This window comes from Lepisma saccharinum, chromosome 10, assembly GCF_977018435.1.
Source record: "Lepisma saccharinum chromosome 10, izLepSacc3.1, whole genome shotgun sequence".
Taxonomy (NCBI): domain Eukaryota; kingdom Metazoa; phylum Arthropoda; class Insecta; order Zygentoma; family Lepismatidae; genus Lepisma; species Lepisma saccharinum.
The window spans coordinates 29,063,783-29,091,310 of NC_139238.1; the positions used below are offsets into that span (position 1 = coordinate 29,063,783).

Below are 27,528 nucleotides of genomic sequence, written 5' to 3' on the forward strand. Positions count from 1 at the left end.
TGAAGTCTTGTCATACTATGTAATTAAAATATATAGAACGTTCCTGTGTAGTAAAAGGTAATTATCAAATTTTATAACACATCCAGGTGTGTGGCATGTACTGAAATAGTGCTGAAATAACTTGCAACGCACCAGTGTTTGTGTCATTAACATTATCAAACTCGCATACCAGAAAATTTACAATTTTTGTTATGTTCTTTACAAAATATGAAATTAACAGGAAAACAAAAATTTAAAATACAAAATTTGCATTGTTTCATGATTTGTATGCATGAGAATTCTGTTCAGCCTTCTTATTACATCCACTTATAAGCAATTTCAAGAAATGATTAGAGCTTTTTGGTGTTATCGTGATTTTTTTTAAAAAAGAGGTATCTACAAATGATAAATTTTGCTAGTTGTTTCAGTTGAATATCATGGCATAACACAAATCAACAAAAGTTAAGGTCATTTTTTACTTCAGCAGCCCAGAATCTATAAAGAATGCCACTCTTGTTTCTGCAAAAGTTTCACTGCAGAGAAGCGTCATTTCTCAAAATTTCAGGAGAGGCTCAGGCTCAGTGAACCCATCCCTCACTACATCAACAATTAGTACATTTATCTTTCGGTGTGAGAGGTTACAGGTTCAAATTCTGGTGAAAATTCCAAAACATCATTGTTTACTCAGCATCGTGAAGACAACTGGGAACCAACTTGAATGAATAGTAGTAGCAGACTCCATACAACAGCCTAGATGGGACTCAATTCCTGGCAATTCCCCCATCCAAATGAAAGTTTCTTTGAAGGTTTTGACTTCCACATCAATTCAGTTCAATGTGTATCTTCAATTGCAAGTACTGATGATACTAAAATTATACTTAGAAAAAAATTGTGGTTATTTCTGCTTTCTCCTCCAATTCTAATTTTGAAACTCCAACTCTCTATAAACCTCTCCCTGGCTACTCCTTCCTAGATGGGTATCTTGAATGCATGTCCACATACTGTCAACTCGCTCACATTTTGTAACAGAGCTCAAAGTGGAAATTCCTAGCTGGAAGGATGCATGGTTGAGTTTCAGGATAAGTGTGCTTTTATGGATCAACATGGAGACAATGCAGTAGCTGAGGAATGCTTTTTGAGATTTTTTTTAAACTCTGGGATAGCTCCTCCTGCACCCCCTCACTTCCAGCACTGCTTTGTAAACTATAATCTTGCCACAGTATAAAGCAGCATAGTCTGAAAGACACTGAAAATGAAGTGATCAGTAAATTTACATTGGAAATAAAACCATAACCAACTTTCAGTTTGAATGAGCAGCTCGGGAGTAAAACTTCATGACCCACAAAAGAATGAATCCGAGAAAAATGCAAGTGAAAGTTCGTCCATTACGTTCTGTCCAGTGATCGGAACGCTACATTTTAAAAGTAGCTTCGCTACAGCTATGGCTCCATTTACCAGAAAGTAGCTTGCTACGCTACTCCTGTTCACTCCTCGCTACTTTTTGCGCTACTTCTGCATAAAAAAAAACATAAAAACAACCATATGGATGTTAAAAAATCCCCTACTACAGGTAAATAGATTCTGTTATTTATTATCAAATTTCCGTCATTCGATAATTTTGATAGCACTGTTACTTCAGTTACTTATTTTTACTATAATTTTTGAGAATAACGTACCTATGCAAGTGGCATATCAATTCAAATTTGATGTATGAATATTGCAATTAGGGTGTTACCCAAGTTAATGATTACAACTATGCACAAATAAAAATTGGTAGGATTACGTATTTATGTTCACATCAACATATTTTTCTTGAGAATAAATATTTCATTTTTTATAGACTGATATGAAAGCAGCATTTTGAATGGATTACAAAAGGGCCCCAGGTTCGATACCCAGCAGAGGCACATAGTGGTTCGGTCTCGATCAACTTATCTATGCATAAAATGTACTCAAAACAAAAACTAGGAAAGGCGCCAAGTTGGGAGGATGGGATCCTCCTGCTCCTTCTTTTCCCACTGCTCATCATTCATCATTCTTCCTCTTCTCACAATTAGCCGAAAGTGGCAGAAAGCGACTACAGATAAGAGAATAATTAAATAAACCATTCATCCTCATTGTCATGATTGAGAGAAGTGGAAGATTAGATGAGGAAGTAAACAGAAGAGGACAAATGGGTGGTGGACTATATCAAAGCGTTCGAAGATTAATATGGAACAGGGATGTGCCTATGAAATGCAAGAAGGTAATATATAACACATACTATGTGCCAATCATTACATATGGAGCAGAGACTTGGACAATGGCAGAGAGAGATAAAAGAAAGATGCAGGCAGTGGAGATGAAATTTTTAAGGAGTATATTGGGGAAGACAAGAAGGAATGAGGAGATCTGACAGATAGTGGGGGTGGTGAAGCTTCAGGAGAAGAAGATCAGGAACAGATGAGATGGTTCAGACACATGAAGAAGATGGATGCAGAAAGACTACCAGTAAGAGCATACAATGCACAAGGATTGGAAATAAGGCCAAGGGGGAGACCAAGATGTAGGTGGAAAGAGCAGATAGTGGAGAGTGTTAGGAGAAGAGAACAAGATTGGAACCCCGTGGAACGAGAGGAGTGGTGGAAGACCAGGAAAAAATGGAGAGGCTTGACTTCTATGCCGACCCAGCCAGAGGCAGGAAAAAGCGAAGGATGATGATGATGATGATGTCATGATTAGCAAAAGTTACAGAAAAGTGACGCGAAAGTAGGAAAAATACATAAATTTGAAAAGTATGTATAATAAATAAAGAAAATTGTCGTTTCTGCAGTCAATAACTCGAACGTACTTTTTACAGTATGATAAAATATATTGAAGAAAATCGTGTAAACTTGAGTGTTCTAGATGTATAGTAATTTTGAATTTAAAATTATTATCGCAAAAATAATTGTAATTCCAGAAAACTTTCTTGCCGGTGAGATCCTATATACTGACAATGATCAATGCTGTTAACGTACTGAACCATTTATTGCTGGCACTATTCCTTTGTCAGTGCAGTGGAAAATCCATCGCTCATTTTTGCACTGCAAGTTATGTTTTACACAGCAATTAATGACATTTTGGTGTGTCTTACACCATGGATATCCACAGGATCTATTCCGGGGGTGACGCAAACGAGGCTTATCTGGATATCTGAATTATTCAGATAATGATGAAATAAATTACGCAGATATCTACAGGGTGATTCAGAATTCCTATTACACACTTCTAGGGGTTGTAGAGGGGACTTAGTAGATCAAGTATTGATAAGGAACCCATGTCCGGAAACGTACCGTTTGGTACTACACAGATGACAAGACAAGTGTGAGTTATCAAGTTTTACCCCTGAGCCACTCAAATATTATTATTTAGAACAAAATACATTATGGAATTATTATTTCTAAAAATAATAATAGAAAGATGAAATCGAGCTTACCTTCTCCACAGCTATATCTACACTCTGTAGTGTTTGAAGCCGCTTAGTCATAAGAATATCTGTGAATTTCTTATGTATTGGTTCCATTCTTTCAGTAACCTGTAAAATCCACTGTTTGTCTGGATTTGGAGCAAAATCGTAGGCTGGAGTACTGTTAAATAAAAGAAAATAATTAACTCTCTTGTTCAAATTTATGAAAACATAAGCACAAATATCTTCATAATAAATATTTATTTTTAGGAATAATCAGCAGTGGCTCCCCCAAAGAGTAGAGGAGCACACAGTGTTGCTATTAACTTGGCTGAACCTTTGGCCCATGGTTTCGGAAAAACCCCTATAATATTCCAAATTCTGAAAAATTACATATCCTTAGAATTCCTTCCATACTCTGTCCCGAGAATCTCTGGAGGGAGAAAACAAAAAATCAAGTCTCTGTGCAAGTGGTGACCATCTCGTCAGAATGGAAGTGAGTGCGGCTACCAGCCATTTGCAGCAGCACACACTGCTTTGCTCTGCCAATTCACTTTCTCCCCTTATCTTCTGCTATGCACAGCCTTGCTCCACGGTAGAGTACTGCATTGGACCACTTTCGCTCGAAAATACTCTATCGAATCTCCCACGCTCAAGCATGATATGCTCGAATATAGAGAATATCAAATACCATTTCAATGGGACAATAATCATAGAAATATATGTGTAAACATTCGTCCTGGTAGTTTCAGACCATAATCATCTATTCATTTTCATTGCTATGTATTGGTATGCATAAATACTTGGGATGTGTCAATACCACTTTGAACATATACCCATACTGACAGTGATACTGTTTTACCAATTCCCGATACCAATAGCAATGCTTGAAAATTGTAGCAATTAAAAGTTGTTCAAAGTACTAATTAATATTGGATTTCGACTACATGCATTAATTTACTAGTTTCATTTAAAATATTCAAGAATTACATAAAAATATTATAATATGTGTTATGTAATCATAAAAATACAGTTTTTTACACAATATCAGTGTGAAATATGTGGAAACTTCAAATTTTGCAAAAGACCAAAATTCTGAATAAGTATCAGTCAGCATCGGTACATAAAATCCAGCTGATACTTTCCAATACTGATGGATCAGCCCTAATAAATACCCAACCCTGGAAACAAACAACTCGCAGTTGTTGCAGGCAGCTATACAACTCAGCAATGAGCTTTCATTAAGAATTAGACTTACTGGTGCGAGGTAACATTGAAGAACATACTGCTGTACTGTGGAGCAGAATCCTCAGGGCCATGTGGGGACGGGAAACTTAGCACTAGCATAACAGGCTTCTTGGAAAAGTACTGTTTTGATTGCCGTAAAAATGTGATTGAATCATTAGCAATCAAATCTGGGTAGTAGTCCTGCAAAATTGATAAGAAAAATACTTTTTGAAGTTATTCCCTTGAGTAACATGTTTCCTTCTTTTATTGCACAAAAATATATCTTCATTTGCAAAACACGATACACAGCAAAGCTTTATAACTAATGGGTTTTATAAACTAATAATTAGAATGTTCATCACTGCAATGAATTTATGAAAGTCTTTAAGATATAAATTCTGTGTAATTAGAACTATTTAAATTCCACACGAGAGCTTTCAAGAGAATAATCTTATGAATTCTGACCAAATATTTGTGATGTAACACAAGACTGTTTCAGACAAGAGTGCTTAATGATAAGTACTAGCAGGCATATGTACATTGTTACCTTTGAGTTATTTTGGGTGACATGCTGCATAATACACCAATATCTTACATATACATAACACATTTTTTTATTATTATTGGTGGGGGGATGTGAACCTCCTCTAATGATGTCTATGTCAGGCATGTATTTAGAATTATATTTATGGAAGTATTCCAGAAACTAATCAGATGCAATAATAATATTAAACTATTATTTTAATATTCGCACAAAAAGGGGTAAAATAATCACACAAAAATATACATATAACAGCCTACTTTCATATATGTAGCGTATTTCTAGTTGAAGTCCTTAAAATTTGTAGGATAGAACTGTTCTGCAAATGAAATTGATGTGAAAATTTATAGCATAACAAAACTACTTTTAGTTACAGCTGGTGAAAAGTCAAGTCCTTACTTATACATTAATATTCATAGATACTGTCAACACAAAATCATTTTCCTCACATAAGTTTATTGAACTGGAGTGGTTAGCACAATGCACATTGATGCAAGGGGTTCCAGGTTCAAATCCCAGCATAGGCATGAGTGTTCTTTGTGAGTGTCCCTTCATCAATTTCATCCTCATCATTGCATTTAGCCAAAAGTGGCATAAAAGCGACGCTAAATAACAAAATCAAATCAAATCCACAGAAAACAAATATCATATTATAAAACAAAGTGTGTAAGTGTGCATACAAGTGTAAATTTCATTTTACATATATAACTTCTAAAACCATGTCCTGTCTTTGAGGAGGAACACATGAGGAATCACAGCACACACAAAAATAGAACTTCTTCACAACTTCCAGATATCAGCTGTGAGGCTTGCTACGACCAGGAGTGGGGGGTGCAAAGGGGTGCTTGCACACCCCTTACTTTTCTTCCAAAACCCCTTCAGAACCCCTATTAACTTGAAATGTCATTTTGCAATTAACGCCATGAGCCTAGAATAGTTTGGTATTGAAATGAGACCACTGTCATTAATCTGAAAGAGAAGCCGCATTTACTTTCCTGTACTGGGGCAGTCTATACAGAGAATCACCACATGTCATCTTCTTTCATCAGCAATATTGTTAAAAATTGTTTCTTCTCTTGCAAGACACAATGTATGTTATTGGCCTGCCTTGAACAAGCTTTGTTCGCTTACAATTACAAAACATGTGGTTGTTGTGGTCAAAGCAAGCAAAAATGAAGCAAGTCACTGGTAGTCTTCAGTTTCATTGGCACACTTTCATACATAGAAGCAAACTAAAAGTTGATTGGAATTTGAAATAATGCATGCATGAAAGTTTCATGTTTTCTTTATTTTCAACATCGCACCAGATGACTTCCGTGGCGGAGTGATTAGTATACCATGCTACGATGCCAGGGTTCTCAAGTTCGAATACCAGACTGAGTATTGTTGTTCTTTGTGAGTGTCTTTTCATCAATTTCATCCTCATCTTCGCAATTGCCAAAAGCGGTAGAAAAGTGAAGTAAAATAAACCAAACCAATCAATCAACATCGCACCCCCTAAGTTTCATTCCAAACCCCCTCAGCACCTTTAGATAATTAATCCTGGTGCCGCCACTGGCTACGATGGAAGACCAGTATATTCCTGCACTTCCTACTGCCCATAGCTTCATTTGATCTTTGACAATGCCAGCAGGAATCAGTTGGCACATCAGAACTTTTATGTGTGCTGTGTTTCCTCTTGTGTTCCTGCACTCTGGCAGGTGCGGCAAACAAGTACAGACCCCCCCCCCCCCCCATATACATCCTTCAGTATTGTTCTGCTTGAAATATCTCAACAGTTATGCTAAAACTGCTAGTGGACGTTTACATATTTTGAGTTTCAGTTTTTCGATCTTATCACTGTTTAGTGTTTTTTAAATATTTTTTTTAGAAACTTAGACTTAATACTTAATTTCCAGAGTTTAATTCCAGAACTACAAGAACTGCTTGATTAGTACAAAATGTAATGAATATATATAATTATGTAAAGTTACATTTTTTTAATGAAGTTAGTAAGTAGTTCATGTCGCATGTTTGATATATAGGTATTTAGTTCCTACAGGTAAAAGACAACTTGCTGAATTCAACATTTACCCTGCTCTCTAACAGTTCCTCTGTTGCATTACCTGCTGATAATCGAAACCATGCTTCATCTTTTTGCCATTTCTGTTAATTGTATAGTTGTAGAAACGAGAGTTCATTATAAGACCTCCCCATTCTCGCCATCCAGGAGGAATGTAGCTGCCATTATATTTATTCAGATATTTCCCAAAGTAACCTGAAAGACAGACAATTCTTCTTTATCATGAATGTAAATGTGTGCATCCATTTGTAGAACCAAACCAATAACAAATTGTCTAACATAAATGCCTTATGATGGAAAATATATTATTTTTCATACAAATAAATAATGTGCCATATCTATCCAACATATAAACTTCTTTCTTTTATTTCTAGTACTTGCAAACTTAGCTTGTACACAATTTTTAATTGTAGTCACAATTTTTGGGCCTTTCCACTCAAGAAATTTCACTGTGCCTAGTCATGACCATTGAAGCAGAACACACATTAAAATATTTTGTCCACCCTTCAGCCACCTTAAATTAAATGGATGATATTCAATTTCAGGGCATCATGCAGTGTACTCTGGGATAAATTGGGCAAACAGATTTGTGTGTGTTAAGAGAAGTGTATGAGAAGCCTTCTTACAGTGAGAACATTTGCATTTAACCACTTTACACACTTTTCACAGTTTCTGTAGTGCTTTGGAAAAGGTAAAGAGCACACATTCATCACACGATCATGATAATCATACATTGAATCATTTTGGCAAAAACCATATGCACAATATTTACCTGGCATGTTTTCAATGCAGAATCTGATCTGTATGCCTGAAATATTGTGCAGTGAATTGTATGGGAAAGTTGTTCACTGAATATCATCCATTGACAAAGCCCCTCCCGTCATTTCCACAGTCATGATAAACATAGCCAATCAAGATTTCTTTCACTCTGTTTCAGAAGGAACGTGCATGCACAATATGAATCAAATTGTTATTTTTAAAATGTGTGCACTTTTACCTTAGAAATATCAACATTGCAACATTTTGCACGTCTTACTTAACATACAGCTCTGTACTAGTATTAGCCAGTGAATAAAATCAAACTGATTCTCTATTATCTCAAATATTCCTGGTATCTTCCAATCGACATTGGATAAGCTCGAACGTAACATTCTAACTTGCCAGGCCCATGGCTGCCTAGTTAGAGGTCTGTAACTTGCACATTACACAAGTCTCACAATTAAAGATATCTAAGTGTAGTCTTTTTACATAAATAAAGGTATGTATTTTAAATGAGGCAAATATATATTTTGGGCACTAGCAGCTTACCTGTGCGGTATCCCTCATTAGATAAGTATGTAGCAAATGTCTGAGTTTCATGTGTGGCCTGCCACTGAGGGCTTGAGCAGTTATCATTGTTTGTGTAGACACCATGATTATGTACATACATGCCAGTTAGCAGTGAGCTTCTAGAGGGACAACACATTGGAGTAGTTACATATGCATGACGAAACTCTGCTCCTCCATCTCTCAGAATGCGCAAACTTCGAGGCATGTAATTCATTGAACCTGGAATTAGAAGTGTTATTTATTAATGAAGTGATCATCCAAATAAATAGTTCCATACCTATAATATGACAAACTCGAAATTAAGGGCCAGCCCAGTGTCAAATCACGCTACGATGCCAGGGGTTCCGGGTTCGAATCCCAGCCTGGGCATGGATGTTTGTGTGTCCATTCATCAATTTCATCATGTCATCACTCATCCCTATTTTCGCAAATTAGCCAAAAGTGGCACAAAAAGTGAAGTAAAATAAAGCAAATCAATCAATCGAAAATAGGGTATGCATGAAAATGAAACTTCACACAATTTTGTCTTGTCTCATTCTGATATTGCAATCTAAACAGTGGCAGATCTAGAAGTTGTAGTTGGGAAAGCCAAATTTCGGTCGTGTACCTAATCTCACCGAGAATCAATTCTAACCTACACTTGCACTGTTTTATATGAACAATATGTAGAACTGTAAAAAGTAAAATACAAAGCGTTCAGCGACTGCAGTGATAGTACGAATAAAATTCAGATAGTGCAAAGGAAAGATAAATTCTGAAGTACGACGCAAAGTACTGAGAGAGTACTGGGTCATTCCATGTCAATTCATCCAGGCCATGTCACCCACCATCCCCGATTTTGATGAAATTCGGTATACTTATAGAATTTTTAATGCTGATTACAAAAATGACAATATTTTTTAGATTGGTCAAGGGGTTCAGAAGTTACGCGCTTTCGAAAATCTCCGTGTACACCACTTGCGGCTCCACTTCGAATGACACGCATTATGTTATAAATGATAGTATCTTCCCTCAGGTTTGCTGTAGAAACTTCAAGTTTCTTTTCTTTTGTTCAAAATAGTGCAAACTTTCATTTTAATAAGGTTTCAGATGATTGTATTAATAACCATGTATTTTTATGTATAGTTTCATGTATTTTTTTAGAAGAAAAAATGACTAACTTCAAGAGCAAATTTCGTGCAATGCCCCCCCTTCAATTTCCCCCCAATTTTATATGTAGGTAGCTCAAAGTGTGTACTAATGCCTGATGGAAAAATTGGGATGGGCAGTTCAGAGACAGGGTGATAAAAGAATAATTTGCATCAAATGACATTAAAAGTTAATCTTATTAAAAATGCTTATGTATTTAGCACAAAGACTGAAGTGCAATATGTATTAAGGTATAATATTCAAAATTTCTGTTCACTATGTGTGAAGATAAGCATAGGCGTAACCTGGCTGGGGCAAAGGGAAGCATTTGGCCCCTCCAAAATTTATAGATTAATTAGAATTTTGCCAGTTAAATATATATTGTGAACCTTCTGGCACTTGAGGAACAAACAAATAAAGAGTAATAATTGTGATTTTTCAAATGTATTTAGCATATAATCTTGGACACTATTTTTATGGGATGGAGAACTTTGTGATTCTTTCAACCCAAAGATAGTTCCCAAGTTACGCCCATGAATATAGTACTAATAATACTTACACTATTGTACTCTATGCATTGCCAAAGTTTCATGTAGGATTGTGACCTTCACATTTTAGAGGAATATTTTGACCATTTCGAACACTCTAAAGTGTTTGACTTATCACTAAGTAGATACAGTATGTCCTTCCATTTGTATTGTTAATGTCCACTGGACGCAGAATATTTTGTGGCCAGTAGTAGGAAGTTGATGGGCCAAGTGGATGCAAGAATTTAATTGCTGCATTTCCTTTTTTTCCCATGGACTTTTGAAGCAATCTTACAAACAAGTTTTAGTCACACACACAAGCTACTACATAACTGTTTAGAGTTGGAATTCAGAAAGAAACTTCTTCACAACAGTCAAACCACACAGTTACACAAAACTTATTTCATCAGCTCTTATTATTTTTGCATTGAGTGTTAAACAACTAGTGATTCGAAGTAACTGGTTGCAAGTAACAGTTACTTTTTATTTAGGAATTGCTGGCCTGAAAGCTATGCTTTGTTGCATGCTGACTTTAGAACATCCACGCTTTACTTCAATTCATTTTTAATTACATGTGAAAACTTCAGTGTTTTTGGTGGTCTGCTGCGTTCGTTTGGAATGTGGTTCTCAAGCAAGGAAAATGTCATTGTCAAAGGAGTGGACCTTGTTGATCTTGGAATGGAGGAGAAAGAAATAGGTGCAAGTGGAATCAATGACACCATATTTAATATACCGTGGTTAGCATACTAATGATTTCTTAATTAAAATCATTCAAGCAAAGCTGACTCTGTGTTCCAACATTTATTTGCAGCAGTAATGTAAATATATGAAGGCATATTATGTACTAGAAACATAAATAAAACACTCAAGTCTTCATGATCATTAACTGTAAGTTACTTTCACAGTAATTGTAAAGTAACTCATAATTACTTTCAAAGTACCAGTAACTGTAACTGAGTTAGTTTTTAAATGAGTAACTGTAACTCAGTTACTTGTAAAAAGTAACTTACCGAACCTGTAGCCTAAGTTCAAAATAGTGCATACTTAATTTTCCTGGTTCTGTTGTTTAGTACTTTGCAATCGCTGACAAATCGTACTGCGCGTTTTGTCATTGCACCTTACATGATTAATAAGAAATTTATGCCTTGAATACTATTTCTAATTGGTACATCATTGCCGCACTTGTTTCAACTGTTCCAACTAGGCCGTCACAAGAGTTTCTGTGGTACATGGCAAAATCTCCATGGAAAAACTTCAATCAGCACCAATGTGTATTATTAATTCTAACTTCATATAAAATCAAGGAACTTGAAATCGGGGTTCCGCTGCAATTATTATTTGTAAATTTAATTTAATTTATGAATATTGGAGGAGGCGAATGCTTCCCTTTGCCCCCGCCAGGTTACGCCTATGCTTATCTTCACACATAGTGAACAGAAATTTTGAATATTATACCTTAATACATATTGCACTTCAGTCTTTGTGCTAAATACATAAGCATTTTTAATAAGATTAACTTTTAATGTCATTTGATGCAAATGATTCTTTTATCACCCTGTCTCTGAACCGCCCATCCCAATTTTTCCATCAGGCATTAGTACACACTTTGAGCTACCTACATATAAAATTGGGGGGGAATTGAAGGGGGGGGCATTGCACGAAATTTGCTCTTGAAATTAGTAATTTTTTCTTCTAAAAAATACATGAAACTATACATAAAAATACATGGTTATTAATACAATCATCTGAAACCTTATTAAAATGAAAGTTTACACTATTTTGAACAAAAGAAAAGAAACTTGAAGTTTCTACGGCAAACCTGAGGGAAGATACTACCATTTATAACATAATGCGTGTCATTCGAAGTGGAGCCGCAAGTGGCGTACATGGAGATTTTCAAAAGTGCGTAACTTCTGAACCCATTGACCAATCTAAAAAATATTGTCATTTTTGTATTCAGCATTAAAAATTCTATAAGTATACAAAATTTCATCAAAATCGGGGATGGTGGGTGACATTTTCAGAAAATTCTGGATGATTTGACATGGAATGACCCTACTATATTTCTAATATTTATTATTCTCCTCATTTCACTTGGTTTTGTTGGTTGTATCAGTCAGTCGATCACGAGAAGTAAACAGCTGCTTGATAGATTACAACTGATTTTTTGCACGTGGTAGTCAGATATGCATCTTTCTTTGGTATATATTATTATTCTCCTTGTTCACTATTACCACTTGTCCACCATTGCAAATCGACAATGATATTGATATATTGGTAATGATTCTAAATATTATACTGATTGATCAAATGTTTATACGATTATTCAATTAATGCAAAATGTTAGTTAAACCAATGGAAGGAGTTTGAAGCTTTGAACCCGGTTAAACCCTCACATTAATGGATCGCAATGTACGTACAATGCGATCCATTGAAGTGTAGATCGCCGCGTAAATGTTTGCGGTATCGGCAAGCGAAGCACTCGCGGCAGAGGGACATCATTTTCAACACCTTCTGTAGTCAAGGTTAGTACACAATATGAAAACTGTAATTTTAATAACCGACTCTAGTGACTGTCGCGGACCCGTTCACCGGGAAAGACAAGTACTGATGCCGGGCCGCTTGCCGCCGAGTCTCGAAGCGAATGTCAGGGAATGCTCTGTGTATATATAAAGCATTATCTCATGCTGTTTCTAGACAGTCAGTAGAAACCCCCCCCCCCTCCTCTGGAAATTTCTTAAATACCACACTGCTGATATGTGAGGAGTTTTATGAACTGTAGGTAAAGAATGAAGATGTTTTCAGGACGAAGATGGAATCATCTACTTATGAATACTTCTGGCACTCCTTTCTTAACTTCAGCGTCAGAGATCAGAAACACTATGTAAGTCATGCCGAAATTATAATACAACGGGAGATCATATTTCATTTATTGTTTATGATGTATCATTTATGGGATCCATACTTTAACAACAGAAAGCGCGGGGGGGGGGAGTGTAAACTGACCTTGGGATGTCCCGTTTCTGGAACAAAATATTATGGTCACCCTAGTGTATTCAACAGCAAAGTGTGTTATGGCTCAGCAAATGTTTTCTACTGCACATCGTGTATATATTTATGATTCACATGTGTTAACTCAAAGGCTATTTGAAAAAAGATTCCCGGGTGTAAACTTTCCATGTCGTCAAACATGTCTGTATACTAAATTTCAGGAGACGGGAAGTTTTCAACCTAAGGAACCAAACCTCCTGCAATTTTTAACTCTGGAGTAGATTTAAAAATGCTGTATACAATCAAATCCACACACACTGGAAGAACTGAAACATAAAATCAACCAAGAAATTACCAACAATAATCAACGGGAACTGCAGCGAGTTATGGGTAACTTCATCCAGAGGTGTTAAAAATGTGTGGACAACGAAGGCAGCCAGTTTCAGCACCTTCTTTCATAAATTGGTAAATAAACAAACTAGTTACGGAAACTTGCGCGCTTGATTCACGGACAGTTTACCTCTACAGTGTCGACATACGGCCGCGAGCGCTTCGCTTGCCGATAGCGGAAACACCGACGAGGCGGTGTACACTTCAATGGATCGCTCTGTATATGGCCGTGGTGTTGGGTGTGTGTGTCCCACCCTTGAGTAAGTATCACAATTTAAAAATAAATATGTTCAGTGTTAATTGCGCATTGTTTTAGCTTGAAACTTACCTAGTTCAACATCTTGATCGTCAGTCAAGATGAGAATGATGTTCGGTTTGCGTTCCTTTGGATATGGGAGCAGTCGTCGTGGGGATTCGCGCCAGTGACTCCTCCGCTTGTCCTGCCGGATTGGCGTCGACGGTGACCTCTGCTGTTCAAACGGAGAAACACCTTCCTCTTCTGCAGGCTCCTGGAGATCATGTGACCTCCTTCCGATACCATGATTGTTCCTTGGAACCCTTCGGGAGTTCACGATTAGAAGCAGAAACAGTACCTGCAAACTGACCAGGACGATGATGTTTGCTTTGCCCATATTCAAAGATGGTACTTCTTCGAGATGGTGCCTTTATGTTGACTGGTTGTCTAGTTGCATTCTGAAATTTTCTTGATGCAGGAATGGAATCTGAAAGTAAGAAAAATAAACATGAAATAAGTAGCCTATATAATTTGTACACCCAACGGCAAAAATAATAGGCAAAGTGCAGTTCCGAAAGTTACTCTTTAAAAGTAACTACACTTACTTTTAGTTACTTTTACGGTTACTTTCTGCTGGATTTTATTTTGCAAACTAATGTCACTCACTCAATGATCATCCATTGTAATAAAATATACATATGAAAACTTACATGTTTAATATTTATATTATTATAACAAATAAATGATGTCATAGAACATTAAATTGAAGTCTTAGAGTGTAACTTATAATAACGAATTGCAATAAAGTATGGATGTTTTAAATTTAGCATGGAACGGAGCCTAGTTTCCTTGCCTAGGAGATTCCAGGAAAATTATTTTGCTTTAGCATCCAGAGAAAACACAGAAACAGAGTTGCCAGATTTAGCTCTTCCCCACGTTACACAATTTCAATTTAAGAATTTAAGTGTCGTAAAGTAACTATAACAGTAATTGTTGATAACGTTACTTCCATTGAAAAGAAATGGCTGTTACAGTTACAGCTGCGTACTTTTAAAAGTACGTATAGTTACAGTTATAATTCCTCAGATAGTAACTGTTACTTGCAACTCTGTTTCAAGGAACTAGTTACTTCTAATCACTGACGAAGTGTCCACCACCAGGTTTATTCAGTCTGCTTTCCACAATGTGATTGTGAATTGAAGCAAAAACATTAATAAGCAGAGGACAAGATCTGCTTCGCATCAACATTCCATTTTCTTGAAACAACGCAGGATGTAGAATAAGGAATGAAAATAACGATGGGCAATTTGCCTACTATTATCATCACAGATAAACGTATCTGTGTTGTTATCTTTGCTGTTGTCGGTAGGGAGAGCAGCATATAGGAAATCAGGAAACTGCACCACATGTTTACATTTCTTTCACAAAAACTTGTTTGACTTATACAAACAAAAAAACTGAAATTACTCGCAAAAATATTTGGAACACCCGAAACAAAAACAAAAATATCTGACACAATGCAATTACAGTTTTTTATTAGTGTTTTAAAAGACTTCTTTAGAACGTAGTTTTGCCGGCCCCCGTGACAGAGTGGTTAGCACATCGCTCTACGACGCCATCGGTTCCGGGTTCGAATCCCGGCATGGGCATGGATGTTTGCGAGTGTCCATTCATCAATTTCATCATGTCATCACTCATCCTAATCTTCGCAAATTAGCCAAAAGTGGCACAAAAAGCGAAGTAAAATAAAGCAAATCAATCAATCATTAGAACGTAGTTTCATACTGACATCAGAATGAGATTGGAATTTGGATTTGGATTTGGATTTAGGTTTTATTTCACGTCACTTTTCTGCCACTTTTGACTCATCGCGATGATGGGGATGAATGATGATGAGTAAGGCTAGGATTTTTATGACTTAGCTTATTTATTTGGTAAGGGTGATGTGTTACCAGAACATAGAAATTCATATTGTGAAGAAACTAATAAAATTAAGGTGCTTTTTAAGGGCATATTTGGCCATTTCTGCGTGATAGAGCATATTTTGACGGATTGTCGGTCATATTCAGCATATTTTTGCATTTTCAAGAAATATACAGTCATCTTCAAAGTGGATTCGTTCTTACTCGCATGTTTACTCGAGAGTCTTTTTTCTTTGGACTGTAGCAAAATCTTTTTCATTTTTTATTTGAAAATTTAATTGTGCATTGCTAATCAGGGCTCACAAATTTAACTGAAAATGGTACGTATGTGAAAATATCTCAGCATTTAGATATTGAAGTTTGAAACAGTCCAGTTATAAGGCCATATTCTTCAAATTATAGTGCATATTTTGTAAATTTTAGGTCATAAGAGCATATTTTATTTTGCATATTTTGGTGATTTTTAGGTCATTAAAAGTCGTTCAAAGATAAAAATGGTAATCGAGGGTCATTTTACAGGGCGTTTGCTTTCGTTTTCCCTGAGTTTTTTTTACTGCTTTCATTTGAAAATCTTTGTTTTTCTCACAATTTCGGAATGGGCTGTAGTCCCATAAGCTCCCTACCCCCTTGCGAGGGTGTACTACGTAGAAGATACGTTGACATCTGGGCGTCTTCAGAGTTCACCATTGATAATATGTAGGGAGCGGAAGTTGATGAAATGTCATCTTTTTTTTTGACATCTCTGACACGATGCCCATTAGATACACACAATATTATACTTCGTCTAGAACCCAAAAAAGGTAATTTTAAAGTGCATTTTGTTTGCATTTTTTGCCAATTTTCAGGTTTTAGGTCATTTTCCCCGATTTTCGGCATTTTTTGCAATATTCGGTGTATTGTTTAGTCATATTTTGTCACTTCTTCCATTTTGGTAATATTTTTGATTCAGTGTCTACGACTTTTTCATTAAATTGTTTTAAAATTATTCGTTTGTTTCCATTGGAAATCCTCGTTGCATATTTTAATTGAATGTGCATGTGATATCATCTGTTGCCTTTTTTTAAAGAAAGATTGCATTTTGTTTAATTTCCTTTTCATTTCAATTTTTAACTCATAAATTTAATGATCATTTTTTGCATTTCTTACGTCATTTTTCCTAATTTTTTAGGACATTCTGTAGGTCATATACCTATATTTTTTAGGTCATCAACTTCCGCTTCTTAATAATGTGCACAAAATATTAATCAGGATCTTTACTTTTTGCGAACTGGATCTAATCCTTTTTTCTTATTCAATAAATATTCAATTTTGCAGCTGTTTTACATTAACTTATTTGTCATGCCACTTGTTTCTATACAAATTATACAGGTAAGCTACTTAATGAATACGTGCTGTTATATCTGTTCCTAAACAGTCTTTTTACCTATTCGTGTGATAAAAATATAATATTAATTTATATATTTTAAGTAGTATTTACTTTATTTAATATAATTATTTTAATCCAAACATTTATTATTACTATTATTACCCATCCCCCTGAAATATATTTCTAGATACGTGCCTGAAGATGATGTCATTCACTGTTCAGTTCCCGTGATGGTGACAAGAACAGTGATCACTTTAAATATCGCATTTTGCTGTACTTACGTTAAAGCACTCACTGCAGTGGGCGTGATTTTTCATTCACGGCTAGTGATTTTTTAAAGCATCACCAAGAGGGGAGTTTTTAAAAAAGGTAAAAAAATGATCACAACAGAGAGAATCCCTAACAAGGTTATCCGCACGTGTCAATAATTCGCAAGTTACAATGGGCACGGATAATGGAAGAAACTTGTTCCCAAACGGGGGAGGGAATGAGAGGGGGGGATAGAAAAAACTGAATGGACGAAGCCGCGATCTACATCGGAAGTTCCGTGTTGAGTTAGATCCCGAAGTAGGTTTCCTTGTCGAGTGGTGTCTGCCTTGGATTAAATCCAGAGCTTTTATCGGGTGAGGAAAAGGTGGGGTAGTCTCTGTATTGAGTTTCGACAACATGAATTTCTTATCTTTTTTCACCGTGTTATCCTCCTGATTTCATCAGGAACGTCAGCTTAGATGTTTTAATCCGTCTGTTACAGTTCGCGGGTTGTCATAGTAAGGAACTACAATTATAAGGACTAAGGTTTTTATGGCGTCAAAAAAATTACCAAGATATGCAAAAGAAAATATGACATAAAATTCCGTAATTACGCCATAGCAATTTTACATTTTTCTGTCACTTTAGCTAGTCGCGACGATGAGGATGATGATAGGATTAAACTGAGGAAGGATCACTCACATACAACACCCAGGCCCGGATTCGAACCCGGTACAGCCGTCGTAGCACGCTGTGCTAACCAGTCAGCCACGGAGGGCGGGATATCTGTACTTTTCATACAGAAGTTTTGTAAAATCATGTGGAGATGAAACTTTTCGATGAATCACTGAGCTGTTTAAAGAGGGAACAATTCAACTGGTAATGACGGACCAAAACCTGTTTCATAATATTTCTGAAATTGGTCATGATTTTGCTATCAGTTCGTCATGCATTAGGTTCTCTGTAGTGTTTGGGTAAGCAAAACAGGTTTGAGGGCCTCCAAAGTAAGCAGTAATTTCGTTCTAGGTACGGGATTTTCGTCCCTTACTCCGCCATGTAGTAAGACCCGCACAGTAGAATCTCTAATCCTAATTCCACACTACAGATCTATAGGGAAGAAACACTTGCGGTTAGAAATAAATTAATGTTCAGTTAGTGGAGTTAGTGGTATGAAGCACTAAACAAAAGTTACTAGCCAAAAACTATTGCATCTTCTTAGCCAACTTTAAATGAACAACAAATCTTTCCACCTTACAATAAAGGGGTCTCGGGTTCGATACCCGTTGGAGACACATAGTGGTTCGGATCCCACTTTAAACTGTAGGTCCAGTCCCGATTAGCCTTACTGTGCATAAAGTGGACTTAAAACACCAAGTCAATCAATCGATCTAATCACCTAACAATATTTCGGTGGCATTTTCTTCTGTGCTCTGCGGTGCTGGACAAGTAACTACGTTCATTGTTGTACATACACATATTTGAGTATGTAAAGTGCGTGGCAAGGGGCCCCCTAAAGACTTGCTCATACCCCCCATCCTCCCTCACTGCGAGGTTTCGCGGTTTATAGATCCGGAACTGCATACAGTGTAGTAATTCAATCCTTTAGGTGAGTAAACTGTACCAAGCGTGGTGTCTATTCTTGCCTTTCTCACTGTCAACCATCACTAATGATTATTATACCCGTGTAACTCGGTTGTTGTGAAAGTTAATTCCAAGGTCAAGAGAGAAACATGCGGGTTGTTCATGGGTGGAGCGAGAGAAATGATTGCGACAATGTGCTGACAGGTGGTGACAAGTTGATACTTCATCAGTGTTCCGTTGACAGGATGGCGACAAGTGTGTATTACGCCGCGATCACACAACTTGAAACGGAGATGTGCGCACCTGAAATTGTATAAGCAATATACTGTGTGTTCTTTCCATTAGATAATACGGCTGGTACTTACATCACAATCAAGATGACAAAACCCCGGCAAACTCGTTTGACTGATTTGGTTTATTTTACTTCGTTTTCCTGCCACATTTGGCTAATCGCGAAGGTGAGGACGAGCGATGATATGATGAAATTGATGAAGGAACACTCACAAAGAACACCCATGCCACACTTTTCAGAAATTCAAACGATCATGCAGGATGAACCATGAGAACATCCCATTGCAGTTGCTATTCTGTCTATCGTCACTCGTCTGTCAGCTCGAATCAGTGGCGCAGGAACGTTTTTCATTTGTGGGGGGTACAAAATTCAGCACACACACACACACACTTCGCAGCTACCTATACCTAGGTAAATGTAAAGGCATTGGAAATATTCTATTTTAGAATAGCGCACATGATTTTCCTATTTTTAATGCAAAATTTGCATAAATAATTTTAATTTCTTTGATTTACTTAGAATTTATGGTTATTTTAAAAACATATTTTAAGACCAGATAACAATTGCGAAACATGTAAAGCTCTGGACTTTGTATTGTGCTCATTTTGAATTTAACGGAACGGAAAATAAGGTGTTCGAAATGTGAAAATTGTGAATAAAGATACATCTATTTATTTAAATGCAGGGTGAGATTAAGGGGGATGAGGATTCCCCCTCCTCTATCTTGAGCCATCCCAACCAGGAATTATCATATCCCACCCAATGGATATGGAAACCGTATTATTATATGAATCATAGTCATAAGTTTCCACTTCAGTTCAGTTCATTTTAATTTTCAAGTCCCTTAGCTACATATAAGAATATCTTTAAACAATTTATGTAGATGTGTACCACATCCAATGCCTTTTAGAAGCCATGCATTCGTTATTTTCTCAGACATCTATAGGGTGTTGTGTTAAAAATAAAAATAAATACTTAGTTGAGATGGTTCCCGATCAACTCGTAAGAGGTCCAACTTTGGAATGTTTGTAAAACATTTGACAAATGCATATATTTGAAATATATTATGGTCTGTACCTAATGGCACTCTTCAAGCACTAAAAGTACTATCTTTACATGTACAAGACCGAAATCCTTCAGATCTCAAAGCAAACAAGGAAATCCATACGCTCGAAAGTATTTTCTTCCTTTCAATCTTTGGTGGACAATATGAAGAGCCACCAAGGTTTCTTTTCGTATGTAGTGGTATTGAAGGTAGATACACGCGTGTGCTTTAGGGTCACATGTAAATTCCTCGATTATGTGAATAGGTGAACTTTCATGTAAGCAAAATCATGTGCGTGTCTAAAAACACTAAGTTGCTGACCAAGGCAATTTATTATTAAGATAATAAATTGCCTTGGTCAGCAACTTAGTGTTTTTAAATATGGAAACAAGGCTTAATTATATTACAAATGTGCGTGTCACAGTTAAAAATTTTCGCAAACAAAGAAAATCCAAAACACATTCCCACCTCCGTGCCGGAGTGGTAAGCATAGCGCTCTATGACGCCAGACGTCCCGGGTTCGAATCCTGACCTGGGCATGGGTGTTATTTGAGAGTGTCCATCAATTTCATCACATGATCACTCATCCTCATATTCGAGATTAACCAAAAGTTGCAGAAATGCAAAGTAAAATAAACCAAATGAATCAATCAAACATTCCCACATTACCCCCACACCCCCTATATGCCTTCATGGCGTGGTGCTAAGCACAGGGGAACACTTTATCTTTTTACCTTTACCTCAAAGACCTTGTGAATCCAATCCAAAATCTACCAATTTCTACAACTCAATGCGAGATTAGAGAAATCGTTTAGAAGTTCGTTCTTCTTCTTTCCTTAGATCCCCAATACATTGCTTTCATGCGACCACTTCTTTAGAAAAGTGTACCCCCTTACGCAAAAGAGCCGTGTCTACAGCGTGATTTCCTGAGAGTAAATATTATCTGATTCCATCGTTCCACACACATTTTAAACAATTTTCATCTCCTTAAAGAGGTTTCCAAGAACACAGGTCAATGAACTAACTAGTAGCAAGCACAATGCAATAGAATAAGTTTACAATGGTTCGAATTTATGTGGTAAGGAAGATAATGCTTATAAGTCATAAACAATATACACTTTTTTTATTGAGCGAATTCAAAATTGGTTCTTTCAACAGTACCCCCTTGCGTCTGTCAATTTATCTAAAAGGGGGGGTACAGGGGGTACAACTGGATTTACGGATTTAGGGGGTACAGTACCCCCTTCAAAAATTTGAGGGGTACAATGTACCCCCTGTAACCCCCCCCCGTTCCTGTGCCACTGGCTCGAATTATCTCTTCCACCCGTACCATCGAGTACGGGTCGCCATTTTTAAACTGAGCTACCCATGAGTGTATCTGCTAGCGACTGCTAACTGAATATCGTGAGGATTATGCTGCCACCTACCGACGTCTTTATAAACTAATCACTACTATTTTCAGCTATCTCACATCAGTTTGTAACCTATTTACTGACTTCCCCTCGTAGATTCATTTACATCACAGCCACGTGTTAACGTTTTTCCGTTCGCACATCTTAACAGTAGATAACAAGAGAAGCGGATGTGTTATGCTGTCGCACGCAGGTTATTAATGGACCTTGAACTTTACGCTAGATTTTCTCTGGGTGTGTGACAACTCTGCAAACATCTCGTCTCGAAAGCATGACCAGGATATGCACAGCCATCTGCGTAGTTTCTCCCAAGGTACTCAAAGGCGTTATCTCCTGTCAAGACGATCAATCATTACCCTTCGCCTTACTCTTGTGGAGTCAATCGCGGTTCTTATCAGGGGGAGTGGGAAAGGTGTTCAAGGCAATGTTCAATCCAGCCACTTTCCTCCGGGGACAGTGTGAGAATTAACGAGGGAGCTGCCACGGATCGCCCCCTCCCAAGAAAATTTCACCCCCACCAGAGGAGAATTATTTATATCTCTGCCAGGGATGTTTTATCCCCTTCAAAGAAAATGAGATTGAAAGCATATAGTATACCATATCCATTAATGGTCCAGTCATGAAAAATAAAAAACCTGGAAAAAAGTATGCAGCCTTGTGGATTAAAGAGAAACACCTTTCTGAAACTGACTAGCTTCACCCAGCCGCGGCAACAGCAGGTTGTTTTTCATTTAAGTTTCGGTGGCATAGTGCTGATATATTACAAGTATTAAAGTGTTCGCAAGAAACTTGTATGTACAGAGTGATCACAAAGTCCCATTACCCCCTATGTATTACACAGATGTTAATGAATTGTTGTTTCTTATTGTTGCAGGATCTACATCTAAATCATGGCTGATGAGTCCACTTACACCATGGAGGAAAGCATCGTCATGAGCACGTGGGCTCACGAACGACCCCATACAGGAAAATCAATTGGAGATATTCAGCATGATTCCACTGTAAGGTTTCAGAAACCTTCCCCACCAAAACCAACAATTTTACGGTGGGAGAAAAAGCTCTTTGCAACTGGTTTCATAAAAGATAAGCCCCGCTCAGGACGACCATCAACACGACTGGAAACGTGTGTGGAGGCTGCAGCGGCCAGCGTCTGTCGAACGTTCGTCAAAAAAGTCCATTCGTAAGCGGTCACAGGAATTGGGAGTTCCATACTCGACATTACAAAAACATATGAAGAAGGATTTGAAGTTAAAAGCATTTGAACCTTCGTTTGTAAACGAATTGAGTGATAATAACATGCAAAAACGTCATCAGGCTTGTGGGCGAATGCTCGATGTCTTTACAACTCTTCCTTCAAGGGGTAAAGTGTTTTTCTCGGACGAGTGTGCGATATATCGCAGTGCAAAAGCGAGAAACATTTATTTCTGGAGTAAAGAAAACCCACATTTTTATGAACAACTTGAACACAACCCACCTCATGTCATGATCTGGGCTGCAATGTCTGCAACCCACTTTGTGGGTCCATATTTCTTTGACGGTGCTGTGAATCAAATGTCGTATCTCACCATGTTACGTGATTGGTTTATTCCACATCTGCAAGAACAGGGACTGCTCGGTCGTGTATGGTTCCAGCAAGATGGAGCACCAGCCCATTATGCTATTGCCGTGAGGGAATATCTCAATGAGGTATTTCCTGATACATGGATTGGACGTGGTGCTATCCATTTGCCTGCGCCTTTGGGGTGATCACCCCGAAGTCCTGATCTGTCATCTTGCGACAATGCATTATGGGGGTTCATTAAACAGAAGGTTGCTGCCACACGTTACGAGACAGTTGACGAACTTAAGGATGCTGTTCGACGTGCATTTACTGCCATCACGTCAGCAATGTTGAGGAGAATTTCCCATCGTACATGGCGGAGAATCGTACTCTGTTATGAAAACGATTGTGTACACACAGACGCTCTGGACTAAATCATAACGAATAGTCACACTACCTCCGAGTTGTCCTCTGCCATATCTCACATTAATACAATGCGACCATCTATGACGATGTGGACACGCGATAGGGGGTAATGGGACTTTGTGATCACTCTGTAGATTAGATGGACATGGAGTTTGAATTTGGCAATAGAAATTTACTCAAGTTGTCAGTGTTACTAGTTCGATAGCTCTTTTTGTGTGCGAGTTTGTGTTTTCTTTGAATGTAAATGTACTGGTTTCCAAAATACCTTTAAATGCTATCACAAGATGTAATGACCTAGGTTCGAACCAATTTCCTATCGCAGTTAATAGTTTAGTTTACTGACTGGTAACAGATACAAATTTGCATTCCCCCCTTTCAAAAAGGAAAAAAAGGTACCCCCGAGAGGAAAACATAAATTCGCCACTGAGTGGGCATCCCCCTCAAAGCAAAAAGCTTAATACGAACAGTGTCGGGGGGTCTCATAGTCATCAAATTATAATACCAATAAAACAATTCTAATATTTTAAATTACACCTTACTTCTGATATGTAAATTAAATTAAGTGTAATTAGTATGGCTAGGATTTTCATAACTTAGCATATTTCTTTTGGTAAGGGTGATGTGTTCCCTAAATATATATAAATTCATATTGTGAAGAAACTAATTGAATTATGGTGCTTTTTAAGGGCATATTTTGGCATATTTGGCCATTTCTACGTGATAAAGCATATTTTGATGGATTTTCGGTCATATTCAGCATATTTTCGCTTTTTGAAGAAACATACAGTCATTTTCCAAGTGGATTCGTTTTCATTTCTATGTTCACTCGTTTTTTTTTGTTTTTTTGACTGCAACAAAATCTTTTTAATTTTTAATTGAAAATTTAGTGTTCATTGTGCATTTCAACTCATCAGAGCCAATAAAGTGAACTAAAAACAGTATGTATACGAAAATATTTCAGCATAAGTTAGATATTGATGTTTGAAACAGTCTAGTTTTAAGGGCATATTTTTCAAATTACAGTGCATATTTTGTAAAATTTTTAGGTCATTAGGTCACTCTTCCCCCTCAGAAGTTGACACCTTCACAGAAGCTTGAATCGTATCCTAATCCATCATATTTCTTAATTTAATAATATTAACCCCCCGTGACTCTACAGCCCTTGAAGGGCCTAGGCAAATCTCCCGACTGCCAGTCTCCCTCCCACAATTCCACCTAGAGGTGTGGAGATCTTCAACCGGTAATGGGGTGACGTGGGTAAGCACGTCGAATCGTCAGCCGTTATAGGAGATTTCCGTGATCGGGTTACGCTACTCACTCGTAGCTCCCCAATTTCCTCACGATGGTGGGTTGCCACCGGTCCTATACATGGGTCGAAAACTCAGAGAATGAACCCAGGCGGACTCGAACCCATGCCGTCCCGCAGTCTGAGCCCAAAGCACAGAGCCTTAGACCGCATGGCCACGGAGGAGGACACTTCTTAATGTAGCAGTTATCAAAACGGACGATAATTTAAATTCGTTCATTATTTTCACTTTTGATTATAAAAAGGACTGAATCAGTGTTTATTACTACGGAAAAAAAGAAAGGGGAAAATACGTTCTATGTTAAATTAAAGTGAATGAAAAAAAGGTAAAGTGAACATGGCCACCCCCTGAATTCATCATTGGTTCAAGGAGCAAGCAGTAAGTGAGGATTATAGTTTGTGCGTGCACAAGCAGATGCGTGTATGAACATGGCTTGCGTCCAAAAAGTGTTTACCATGGCCTTGATGAAGACGACATAGGAAGTTCATACGAAGTTAGAGCTGAAACATATACAAATATGTTACCGCTATAGTTTGGGATGTAAACTGAGCAAGGAGCAGAGGTGTTCATTTTTCAAACAACTTCTCTCGCCCTCACCCTCGCGGTTCGCCCTCTCCCTCACCCTCACCTCACACTCTCTTTCACCCTCAGACACACCTCCTAATGTGTTCCGTAGAAATAAAAATGTGGAAAGTAACATTAATATAATAAAAATGATATTTTTTTTAAAAAAAAAGTAAGGCGTTTCGTTTCGTTGAGATGGACGTCTCCCTCGCTTCCCCCTCTCTTCACAACAATGCGATATTGTTTACTACAATAATCAGTAAGAAGATATTTTCACTTTATAAATCACATAGAGCGCCTCTACATTATTTACATTTATGCATAACATGAAGATTGAGGTAGCAATCGAAATCGTGTCCACAAGAAATAGAAAAGTTGTCTATTGTGTACCAATACTGATTTTCAATTGTTTACTCTCATTATTTAAATTATATAAATATCGTCAATGATAGGAAGACCTGTCCTAAAGTGATAGGGAATACTCAGAGACTATAATGTTAAAATTTCATCTTCATGTACCTAATACAGGGTGTCTACGAGTCGAGAATGTCAAGAAAGCCAAGAGAAAGTCAAGAAATCAATATATAGGTCATGAAAGTCAAGAAATTGTGTTTGTAGTTAAGAACTTTTGCTATTTTTTACTCCCTCTGTCCCATAATTATAGTCCGGTATGCCAAAATGGTAGTATAGGAATGACAGACGAAGAGGCAGATGGAAAGCACAATTTGTACTGATCCTTGAATAATAAAGTTGTATTGACTCATTCCCGTGTTTCATGTTCTTCTTCTGTATACACCAATGTCACAGTTTGAGTGTCGGGCAATTATTATGAGACAACAAACAACGGTGTACCGGACAATAATTATGGGACAGAGGGAGTACAATATAGTGAATTCAAATTGTTGCATACCTGTACTGGGATTTGATAAAATTGAATATTTGGAAATCTAAAATTGTATTGAGTTGTGGTTAAGATTTGTTCACTTGTTTCTTAAAAGTTACATTCTTGTATGCGTGAAACCTTGTAAAAATATTAAATAAAGTAATGTAGCCATTCCCCATCCAGGACAAAGTCTGAAGCATTAATTTTTACATGCATTAATAATAATTAAAGCAAGTTTAAATCTATTGTTAAAGTACAGCTTTAGTTTTCATCTTGACCGGCCTTATGGTAAGGGTTTTCATTGAATAAAAATATTTATTTTCTTAAGTGGCGATTAAATAAATGTTAAGAAAATAGGGGGAGGTCAAGAAAAAGTCATGAATTTTGGTAGACATCCTGTAGTAGTTTCTGTGAAGACAATTAGGTTAACATTGTCCAGACAATCGAAACTCCCTTTCAGGCACACCCAAATAAATAAGTCTGCGCACGCCTATGCTTACCCCCCCCCCCCCACCACCACCTACACAACTCTACCTCAGTACAAAAAGTACTGTAAGGATTGTGATTAAACACAAAACCAACTTCTGTGTTGACTAAGCTAAAAGACTCGCAACACTCGAAAGAAAAGGAAATCTTCATTTCTGCTACCTGGAAGCGCCGGTCTACAGCGTTGATCAGGAGTTATTAGAAATGCACGCACCGTATTCTTCTCACAAGCAGCCTCTTCTAGGTATTTAACTTCGCAGGACTCGTATTTTACGTAGGCTATAAATATTGCTTTGTAACCCGTTAGCGGTAAGGTGGTGCTTAGAAGCATAAATTACTACTTTTTACATGTGAGAAAGTATCTGTAAAAGCTGAAGTATGTAGATGTATAAATCTCTAGTTCTTGTTTACAAGGGTCTTACGCTGGTTAAAATTAAAGTGAGCGAGTTTTTTCTCTTTACTCGCTACGAAAGTTAACCGTCGCCGTGCTGCAAACAGAATTGCCTCTAACTGGGCGGTTATCCGTTAAACCTATCTGAGACAAACTCGCGAAATAAATTGAAGCACAACAAATAGACTTGAGATCCTATGTTGTACAGTCACGGACAGTTATGGGTTG

General features: G+C 37.3%; 1 protein-coding gene across 5 annotated transcripts in view; it reads right to left on the reverse strand.

Annotated features, from left to right (window-relative positions):
• Positions 1-27,528, reverse strand: part of Sulf1 (Extracellular sulfatase Sulf1) — a 140,433-nt gene that overhangs the window by 63,809 nt on the left and 49,096 nt on the right. For all 5 annotated transcript variants that reach the window (XM_083129681.1, XM_083129680.1, XM_083129679.1 and 2 more), the window contains exons 2-6: positions 13,930-14,323; positions 8,545-8,784; positions 7,280-7,431; positions 4,665-4,834; positions 3,437-3,587 (exon numbers count right to left, since the gene is read on the reverse strand). In XM_083129681.1, coding sequence (XP_082985807.1) covers positions 3,437-3,587; positions 4,665-4,834; positions 7,280-7,431; positions 8,545-8,784; positions 13,930-14,233 — 1,017 coding nt within the window. In that variant the 5' untranslated portion in view covers positions 14,234-14,323. The remainder of the gene's footprint in view (positions 1-3,436; positions 3,588-4,664; positions 4,835-7,279; positions 7,432-8,544; positions 8,785-13,929; positions 14,324-27,528) is intronic.